This window comes from Rhinopithecus bieti, unplaced genomic scaffold (assembly GCF_001698545.2).
Source record: "Rhinopithecus bieti isolate Rb0 unplaced genomic scaffold, ASM169854v2 scaffold_3040, whole genome shotgun sequence".
Lineage (NCBI taxonomy): Eukaryota > Metazoa > Chordata > Mammalia > Primates > Cercopithecidae > Rhinopithecus > Rhinopithecus bieti.
Window position 1 is genome coordinate 1,656,187 of NW_016804657.1, and position 11,142 is coordinate 1,667,328.

General features: G+C 41.7%; 1 protein-coding gene across 1 annotated transcript; it reads left to right on the top strand.

The window, feature by feature from the left end:
* The first annotated feature begins 240 nt into the window (after positions 1–240).
* CHIA (chitinase acidic) lies at positions 241–10,458 on the top strand. Its single transcript, XM_017869582.1, is given in 12 exon segments — positions 241–265; positions 1,451–1,480; positions 1,958–2,159; positions 4,295–4,351; positions 5,042–5,207; positions 7,459–7,583; positions 7,764–7,887; positions 8,178–8,363; positions 8,807–8,896; positions 8,898–8,927; positions 9,326–9,467; positions 10,211–10,458. Coding segments are annotated over 12 exon segments (1,425 nt in total).
* Positions 10,459–11,142: the final 684 nt, after the last annotated feature.

An 11,142-nucleotide genomic window follows, 5' to 3' on the forward strand; every position in this document is an offset into this window, starting at 1 on the left:
TGTTAGGAGCCATGACATTGTTCTGTCCTTGTTGGGCAGAGAAGGTGGTGATGCTGGTGGTGGGAGGGTATAGGTTGAAGGACTTGGGAGGGTGTTTGTAGAAGAGAAGGTCTGTTGATTTACTGATTAACCACATACACATCTGGGTCAAATTGTTTCTGCATTTGGAAGCCTTTGTGATAACCATGGAATCAGAACATATAAAAATCCAACCTGGCAGGAGTGGTACTGACTGCAACCATGGCAAAGCTTATTCTCCTCACAGGTGGGTTTGTAATCAGAGATTGACCCTTCATCTTATCTGGTTTCTTTTTCTCTCACAGGCTCTGACAATCATGAAGTGGTCTTCATACTACATCTCTATACTTTTCCATTCTTCTTTCATCATTTCAAATTTCAAGTGAATCTTGTTATATACAAATCAGTCTGCCTCTCATTCTCTTAACCTCAACTGACTCTGGTAACATTTCTGCTTTTGTTAATCCCATAGACTTGGTCCTAAAGGAAAGGCTTACTTTCTCCCACTGTTAGTCTTACTCTTTGGTCTTTTGTTCGGCCATTCCTTTTTCTTTACTCTTCTTCCTACGCTGTCTCACTTTAATTGGAATAATGCTTATTGATGTGCTTGTGTCTTTGGACTAGCTTTTTTGGGGAAGAAAATCAGTAGGAACTGAGATAGAGTTATGCAAGTTGTCTTTGTTCTGCTGTTTCCAGAATTATTTCTCCATTTACTCCTCTATTGTCCTACTGAGTTGATGATGTATCATAAACATGTTAGAAATTAAATTATTCAAAGAAATTGATTCAGTAAGTTGTTTAGAGCCAAGTCATACCAAGAATTTATTGGTTGCTCTAGAGCTAGGATTTTCAAACTGTTTAAGTTTCAGAACCTTTTCCGAATGAAACCTCAAGCTCAATTTATAAAACAATCAGAGTAGAAGAATTCCTTTGTAGAAGTCAGGGAAAGTCATCTGGAGTCTCAGCCCCACAGTTCCTAGCTCTTCTCTCCTCATATAAGAGCTCCTGAAAGTCATTCCAAAAAACTCCTAAAGCCCAGAAGATACTGAATTCTCTGCTTTAGCAGATGCCTTGTCTGTTGGAAGGCTGTGTTTTATCACTCAGGTAGGGGAAGAAAGAATGGATGTGTCATCACTGAGTACAGTGACCAGTTGGTGATTTCAGGAAGTACGTCTTCCATAGATAGTAGACTTCGGACTCAGCATTCAGTAACATTTATTTGTGACATGGAAGGTGTAAGAAAAAGGCACCATGGTCATTTTTGATAAAGGTAGGGAAAGGTAGATCTACTGTTGTGTTCACTGAAAAGCCTTTGGAATCACCACTAAATTTAACAATTTGTGGCAAATTGGAAGGCAATCAATCCTTCAGAATTAGAATCTATGGGGTACAGACAACTGGTTCAAAGTACATGCTTTGTCTTTCTATCTAGGTCTTGTTCTTGTACTGAATGTGCAGCCGGGTAAGTCATGAACTCCATGTTTTATCCTTGAATATATACATATATATATGAGATAAACCATATGAGGGAAAGAGAGCTGCTGTTTGCTTCACAGACAGATGGGTTTGATTTGGGTGTAATCTAGTGTTTTGGATTGGCTGTCACTGCTATACTCTTCAGCATGACCATCTGAATTATAAACTGGTACTCACTGGGCTTCATAGGACTATGGGCATCTTTTCTTAGAAGGCTGCCACCTAGGCTTATCCAAAATCCTAAAATGAGTCTGTCAAAGTTAAAAACCAACAACTCCAAGTTACTGACTAGTTCTGAGTTAGAACCTTAGGATGCATCTGCAAGAGTGTTCATACTACCTCCCTCCACACAGAGATCAGGCATCTGAGGCACAGGGAGGGAATCAGTGGCAGGGCCAAAACTCACAGCACAATTCAGTGGCTCCTAAACCAGGCCATTGTCCCTCCTGCTGACTACACACAGGCTCTGCCTACCAGCTGACATGCTACTTCTCCAACTGGGCCCAGTACCGGTCAGGCCTGGGGCGCTTCACGCCTGACGACATCGACCCTTGCCTCTGTACCCACCTGATCTATGCCTTTGCTGGGATGCAGAACAACAAGATCACCACCGTCGAATGGAATGATGTGACTCTCTACCAAGCTTTCAATGGCCTGAAAAATAAGTAAGAGGAGGGAGATATTTAATTTGATATCCCCTTTTTCAGCACTTCCCAAACATTAATGCTTCCTAAAATGTAGTTCAGACCCATGGATCTGAGATGGAGACCAAGACTCTGCATTTCATTTTTATTTTATAATTGACAAAAATTGTATGTGTTTATCATGGAAAACATAATGTTTTAAAATATGAATATGGTGTGGAATGGCTCAATCGAACTATCAACATATGCATTTCCACAAATACTTAATATTTTTGTGGTGAGAACACTTAAAATGTACTCTTAGCAATTTTCAAAATACAATATATTGTTATTAACAATAGTCACCATGCTGTACAATATACCTCTGCAACTTATTCCTCATTTGTAACTTAGATTTTGTATCCTTTCACCAACATCCCCCCCCAACCCCCCACCCCACAGCACCCCAGCCTCTAACCACCATTCTACTATATACTTCTACGAGTTCAACTTCTTTTAGATTCCACTTTTAAGTGAGATCATGTGGTATTTGTCTTTCTGTGCCTGGTTTATGTCACTTAACGTAAGTTCCTCCAGGTTTATCCACATTGCTGCAAATGGCAGGATTTCCGCCTCTTTTTAAAGACTTAATAGTATTCATTGTATATAAATACCACATTTTCTTTGTCCATTCATTCATCGATGGGCACTTAGGTTGACTCCACATCTTAGCTATTGTAAACAGTACTGCAATGAACATGGAAATTCACATATCTCTTCAACAAGCTGATTTCATTTCCTTTGGATATAAATCCAATAGTGTAACTGTGGATCATATGGTAGTTATTCTTTCAATTTTTTGAGGAACATCCATACTGTTTTCCATAATGGGTACACTAATGTTCATTCCCACCAACAGTGTGCAAGAGTTCCTTTTTGTCCTCATCCTCTCCGACACTTGCCTTTCATCTTTTTGATAACAGCCATTCTAACTGGATTGAGTGGTGTCTCATTTGATTTTGATATGTATTTCTCTGAAGATTAGTGATGCTGAGCATTTTTCATACACTTGTTGACCATTGGTATGTCTTCTTTTGAGAAATGTCTATTCAAGTCCTTGGCCCATTTTTTAATCAGGTTATTTGCTCTCTTACTACTGAGTTGTATAAATTTCCTATATATTTTTGATACTAACCCTTTATTTGACGTATTGTTTCCAACTATTTTCTCCCATTCCATAGGTTGTCTCTTGTCTCTTCACTCTGTTTCCTTTGTCATGCAAAAGCTTTTTAGCTTGATGTAATCACATTTGTCTATTTTTGCTTTTGTTGTTGCACTTTTGAGATCATATCCAAAAAATTTTTGTTGCAGCTCTTGGAGATTTTTTTAAGGTTTTCTTCCAGTAGTTTTACAATTTGAGGTCATAAATTGAGGTCTTTAATTCATTCTGAGTTGATTTTGTTCAGTTTAGTCATATTTAAGAGAAGGAAAGTACAGGTGATTGCCACTATCAATAATGATATTATCCGGAATGCAGCTACTAGAATTTAAGTTACAATGACTAAGAGTAAATAACCTCCTTTACAGCAGTGTTTCTGAAAGTGTGGTCCATTGACTACTTGCCTCAAAATCATGTAGGGTACTTAATTAAAGTGTTAGTCACTACTGCAATCCAACCTAATGTGAATCTCAGGGGAAGAGGTGATAAACCCAGATTTTTAATCTTGTCCTCCCACAACCCTTGCACTTAATTATTGCATACTTTTATGTTTGGAAATGTCTATTCTAGAGAATGTGTATAATTTTAAGCCAGTTAATTTATGTTAATGTTACAGAGGCTAAGAATGTAATTAAGCTCAAGCAACATTTACCATTTTATCTGATGGAATAGAATATTATATTAGCTATTCATGCTTTTTAAAGTTACGCATATCAAAGTTACTGCCAATACACAAAGCCCAGTTTCAAAATTTAGATTTCCCTAGGGAACCCCAAGTGCATTCATGACAAGAACAACACAAACAATTTTTATAAAGGAAGTTTTCAGTAGTGGAGGAAAATTGTTCTACAAAAGGCAAAACAAAAATATCTGACCAGATCCAATACTAAGGCAATGCATTTTAAATGGAGGGAGTCATGAAGATTGAAATTTATCTGTTTCTATCCTTGCTTTACAGGAACAGGCAGCTGAAAACTCTCCTGGCCATTGGAGGCTGGAACTTCAGGACTGCCCCGTAAGTCTTCTTGGAGAGCATGTTGTTCGTTTGCTATTGAAAACAAGTTAGCCCCATGTGATCACTGTCCCTTTAGACTTCACAGTCTAAGACAGGGTATTGAGGATGTACATAAACAAATATATGAATTAAATAAGTCGCTAAACCAGAACCTCAGTATTTAGCGGAACACATTTTATTTCATACATTTAATTTTTGGTGGACATTTTGGGGCCTTATCCACAGAGGTTTACTTACTGAGGTTCCCAAACAACCTCTTCTTAAAGTATTTCAAGAGTACAAACCCCGAGGAGAGTGTTGCAGTGCTTCCCTCTATTTATCTTCTGGTGTGGGGAAGAACGAGAAAATCACACAGATAAACAAGAGGACTTCTTGGAGGGTACATGAACTTGGCAGACTGTTTGGGGAAGGGACCCAGTGTGCTGGGTTGGCCAGGTATTCAAAGAAACAAGGGCAACTTGGGAGAAGGAGCAGAGTTTGGGGGGGATAACAAAATAAAGGGAATGTGAAGATACCATGGCTGGGAAGAGTAGTGATTACAAAGGAAGGAGAGGAGAAAACCAAGAACGTGCTTTACTCTGGGCTATGGGTCCTGATGAAGGGCTCCGAGGCAGAAATTGAAAGCTCGATTTTACTCCAAGGTGTTGGGACCACCAAGGCCTCACCCTGCCTTCTTTGGTTCTCCCTCAGTTTCACTGCCATGGTTTCTACTTCTGAGAACCACCAGACTTTCATCACCTCAGTCATCAAATTCCTGCGCCAGTATGAGTTTGACGGGCTGGACTTGGACTGGGAGTACCCTGGCTCTCGTGGGAGCCCTCCTCAGGACAAGCATCTCTTCACTGTCCTGGTGCAGGTGGGGAAGGAAGTCACAGTCTTTGGCCCAAAAAGATTCAAAGTCTTTCTTTCCAAGGAGAATTGGGTGGCTCTAGGGGAAAACTAAACATGAATTTAAACTGATAGAATATTAGCAATGCAGAGATTCTTATGTATCATGCATTCATTAAACAAACATTTAATAGCAACAACAAAACAATATGTAAGCTGGGTGCCAGGTGCTGCTCTACATGTTGTTTTAAGAACCATAACTCACATTATCTTCATATTTACTCTACGGCATACATACTATAAGTATTATAATCTTTATTTTACAGATGAGGAAACTGAAGTACAGAGAGGGTTTAAGTAACTTGCCCCAGATCATACAACTAGTAGGCATCATAACTACCTCTGCAGTTTGGCTACAGAGTCCATTGTTTCTAAGTATTCCAGTAGGCTGCCCATTATTACTGAGCACATATTCTGTGGCAGACATTGTCAGGCTAAAGATAAGAATAAGATACTATCCTTGACTTTGAAGAACTTCTTCTGAAGTGGAAGACTGAAAAAAATGAACAATGACAGTGCATTGTGATAAATGCCATGCTAGAGGTCTACAGAGTACAAAAGTAACAAGGAAAGAGAGTACCTAAATCTTCTCTGGGGCAGGATCAGAAAGTGTTTCCTAGAGAAAGTGATGCTTGGGCTCAGTCTTGAAAGAAACTGGTGTTAACCAATTAAGTGAGGATGGGAATGGCACAAATGATATACAGATAAGTGTGAGCAAGTGGGTGAGTAATGGCTGTGAAGTTGCATGAAGAACCAGACAATGTGAGAACTTTCATATTATGTTCAGCAATTTGCACTTTACCCTTGACACAATGGGACTGTTTTGAAGAATTTTAAATAGTAGAGAGCTGGCTTTAACCATAGAGGATAAATTAGAAGGAGATGAGAAGGCATGGATAGAATTAGGAGGTTATTGCAGTAAATCAAGCAAGAAATGATCAGGGCCCCAACAAAGGCTCTAACACTGAGGGAAGAAGAGGATGTATATACGAGATATCAAGAGGATAGAATCAATAGGATTTGGAGATCAACCGGAAATGGGAAACGGAGAGGACCCCCAGTTTTCTGACATTGACGATGGGTTTGATTTTAATGCTATTAAGTAAGATGGTAAATACAGGAAGAAGTGTAGATTTGAAAGAAGAAGAACTGACCTTGAACTTGATGAGTGTGAGGTATCTGTAGGGCATCCTAATGGAATGCCCAGTAGGCATCAGATAAATATCAATCTGGAGTCTAGGACAAAAAAGCCTGACTTGATATACTTGGTTTTTAGACTTACTGTCTCCCAAGACAGATTGTTTGCTATACTATGCTACGTAACAGATCATCACCCAGCCTCTGAATAGGTTCAATGTTAAGTAATAGGTGAAAAGTCAACTTCCTTACTTGTTGAATTGCTCTAATGATCAGAAAGGAATATCTCTTTTCTTGGCTGGAACATGCTTCCAGTCATAACTTATAACTTCTGGTCATTGTTTCTAGTGCTGCCTGCAGAAGCAACAGAGAATAAGGCTGCACCTTTTGCAATATATGGGCTTAATGTCTTAAGACAGCTGTAATGCCTTGCCTATAATTTCTCTTATTCCAGTTAAATATCTTAGTTCCTTCAACCAATAACCACAAGACAATTTTCAGGCCCAGCCTTCACTGGAACATACTCTGGCATGCACTAATAGTGCAATTATAAGAACTACACCCAGTACTCCAAATGAGATTATAGTCGCACGGATACAGGTGGATTAATCTCTAGCATTGAATGGGAACCTATCATCTAGCTGTTACCACCTTCCTTATTGGCCAATTCACCATTTTATTTGTTGGGATGTCAGTCCTATAAAGTAGTTCATCTACTTTATGAAACAAATTTCTATACTGCTGGATGTAGGGTATCACTGCAACTATAGCTTCAAAGTATAGAGATACAATGGAGCTCTAGTGGTGGTCTGAGACCTGGGTTTTGGTCATTACCTACCTACTAACTCACTGTGGGACTTTGGTGAAAGTGTCCTAACTCTTATGCATATTAGATAGCCATAAAATTCAATAATATTATCTATCCTATCTACTTTATTAGGTTGTTGAAAGACTAAAGTAAAATAAAATATGTGAAAGCAATTTAAGAAAGAGAAGCATTATACAAACATATGTTTATTATTATTATTTAAGGAGCTAAAATCAGCATCATAGATGTCCTATAATGCCTTATTATTCTGTAGGAAATGCGTCAAGCTTTTGAGCAGGAGGCCAAGCAGAGCAACAAGCCCAGGCTGTTGGTCACTGCTGCAGTAGCTGCTGGCATCTCCACCATCCAGTCTGGCTATGAGATCCCCCTGCTGTCACAGTAAGTGATGTGCCTTATCTTCAAACTCCTGGAGGTGTCACTCAGGCACACTAGGCCTGTCCTTGGTCTGGCTTGCTATTCAGGGACCTTGTTTAGGAGGCTTTAGAAGTGGTGTCCTGTGCCTGCGTGGGTGTGGGAAATGACCATCAGAATGATTTTAAATCCTCTACCCCACCTCAGGTACCTGGTCTACATCCATGTCATGACCTATGACTTCCATGGCTCCTGGGAGGGCTACACTGGAGAGAACAGCTCCCTGCACAAATACCCGACTGACACTGGCAGCAACACCTACCTCAATGTGGTGAGTCCCTGTACAGATATAAGTGCAGACCAGAGATGATGATGTTAATCACACAGAGACTCTGACACATAGTAAACATAAATTCTGCAAGTGTCTCACTTAAACAACTGTCCTCACGTTGATCGTATTTCATTAATTACAACTTCACCAAAATGTTTTGAAAAAATAAAAAAACTACTCCATCTGCAATTAACAGCATACAGTTTCACCTGTTGGAATAGAGGACTAATAAAACTAAGAACGGGGTCCGCAGGTGGTTGGGCCCTGTAACTAACCCACTGCCATTGCAGGATTATGCCATGAACTAATGGAAGGACAACGGAGCCCCAGCTGAGAAGCTCCTAGTTGGATTCCCTACCTATGGACATGTCTTCATCCTGAGCAACCCCTCCAACCATGGAATTGGTGCCCCCACCTCTGGTGCTGGTCCTGCTGGGCCCTATACCGGGGAGTCTGGGACATGGGCTTACTATGAGGTACATACATTGGACTGAAAAGTGCTCTGTGAATGCCATGCACTGTGCCTTAGGGCTAGCTAGAATCTGCTGAAATCTTGAATGTTCATTCTGTCTCTGACCTAAATGCTTTAAACACAGCTGCTTAAAGTGCTTAAATAACATTCATTTACATAATCCAAATGAAGAGCATTTAATAATGCATAATATCCCTTCACACAACAGACTACCTTTTTCATGTAATTTATATTAGCACACAGGTAATAAAATAAATATACCTCTCATATTACTGTGGGTTCCCAAAATCATTTGACAAGCAACTTGCTCCTCTTTACTACATATAAAAACCTGTAATTAGAAATTGAGCAAAACCCCAACTGGAGACATGAAAGAAGAAAATTAGAAACATGTTTTCTTTAATGGGAGTACCATTTAAAATATTTGAATCTCTTGACTTTTGAAAGATCTGTACCTTCCTGAAAAATGGAGCCACTCAGGAATGGGATGACCCTCAGAAAGTGCCTTATGCCTATCAGGGCAATGTGTGGGTTGCCTCTTGACAACGTCAAGAGCTTCGATACTAAGGTAAGATCAGTCCCTTAAACGTGCTGAGGTCCCAGCCCTGAGTCCCAGAAAAGCAAGTGATTCCTGTTACCCTCTTTTTTTTTTTTTTTTTTTTTTTTTGAGAAGGAGTCTCGCTCTGTCACCCAGGCTGGAGTGCAGTGGCCAGATCTCAGCTCACTGCAAACTCCGCCTCCCGGGTTTACGCCATTCTCCTGCCTCAGCCTCCCGAGTAGCTGGGACTACAGGCGCCCGCCACCTCGCCCGGCTAGTTTTTTGTTTTTTAGTAGAGATGGGGTTTCACCGTATTAGCCAGGATGGTCTCGATCTCCTGACCTGTGATCCGCCCGCCTCGGCCTCCCAAAGTGCTGGGATTACAGGCTTGAGCCACTGCGCCCGGCCTACCCTCTTTCTTTAAACAGGCTCAATGGCTTAAGAGCAACCAATTTGGAGGCGCCATGGTCTGGGCCATTGATCTGGATGACTTTACTGGCACTTTCTGCAACCAGGGCAAGTTTCCCCTAATCTCTACCCTGACGAAGGCCCTCGGCCTGCAGAGTGCAAGTAAGTGACTAGGCGGGAATGCCCAGGTGTATAAATGCCCCTTCTCCAACTCAAAAAGCAACCCTGATGTCTTCCCACCTGCCCTCTGCCCAAGGATCCTCTTTCCACTTCACCTTACTGCTCCTGCCCAGGTGAGAGACAAGTTCCACCCTTGAACTGCCATGTCAGGAACATTATGCACTTATGGGAAGCCAGGCCTGACTGGGTGGGTGTTCTAAGTCTGCTAAGTCTTAAGGGTGTGGAAGAGCCTCAAGAAATTATACTAACATCAGTATAAGTATCTACTTCTCTATGAATCCCTTATTCAAAGTCTTTCTCAGCCCACCTGGGGAGATTTAAGAAACCCTCACCAACGCTCACATATCTCCAGTCTGTGATTCAGGGGACGTATCAATTCTCTAAATCTTTTCCAGATTTTTCCTAGAATTTATTGGTTCACCATTTATGCCCAGATTCTAGAAAAGTGTTTTGCATACATTTGGTGGTTAGTAAATATTTTTTGAGTGATTTGGATGTTATAAGGAAAGAGCAACCTTTTTTTTACAATTGAAAGCAGGCTGGCTTGACACAATAGCTTTACTTAACTCCTGAATATGGAGCTACTTTCTCTTCTGAGTTGCAGAGATCCAGAGCCAGCTGCACCCCACCTCCACACGTCCACTCCCACAGTTCTCTTCACCTCTAGGTGAAGCTTAGAGCCTCTCCCAAGCCCACTAGTCTGCTCTTACTGCTCTGTGTTTCAGGTTGCACAGCTCCAGCTCAGCCAACCCAGCCAACAACTACTGCTCCCAGTGGGAATGGGAGCGAGAGCAGCGGCTCTGGAAGCAGCTCCGGAGGTAGTGGATTCTGTGCTGGCAAAGCCAATGGCCTCTACCTGGTGGCAAATAACAGAAATGCCTTCTGGCACTGCGTGAATGGAGTCACGTACCAGCAGAACTGCCCGGCAGGACTTGTCTTCGACACCAGCTGTGATTGCTGCAACTGGACATAAACCTGACCTGGTCTATATTCCCTAGAGTTCCAGTCCCTTTTGCTTAGGACGCATTGCTCCTACCTAAAGTCCTGCAATAAAATCAGCAGTCAAAACCTGAGTGTCCTTGGTTTTAAGTGATGTAGGTGGAAACCTTTTCTAGATATGAAAGCAGGGGCTATGCATGGGGGTGGAGTGGTGGAGTAGAGTGTGGGAGGAAGTGGTGGAGCTAAAGCACCATAGTCTTCTATCTGCCTGTGTTCATCTGCATGAAGGTTGGAAGCCATAACGAGGAAATGTCTGAATGTTTGGTGCATGGCTGGGATGAGGACATGAAAAGGATAGGTATGTCACCGGGCAGTTTTCCTCAGGAAGGAGCTGAGGTGCTTCCATGAGACTGGGGGACATAGGCAGTGCTGCCTGGCTTGCTCAAGGAGTGGAAGACCAGGACATTCTCTCCACTTCTACTGAAGACCTAGAGCTGTTCCGGCACCTCCTGGACTGACAGCTTTGGGAAGATTTGTGCGGTACACTCCATGTAGGGTGTCTCCCTAGCCCGTGGGCCAGCCAGGCTCCTCTTCTCAGGAGACAACACCTACCATTGGAATCGCAGTAGTGGCCCCCAGCTGCTGTGCTTCTACACATACCCACTCCGATGGCTTGGCTGATTGACTGGGATAGACAACCAGGCTCAAGAGGGCCAAT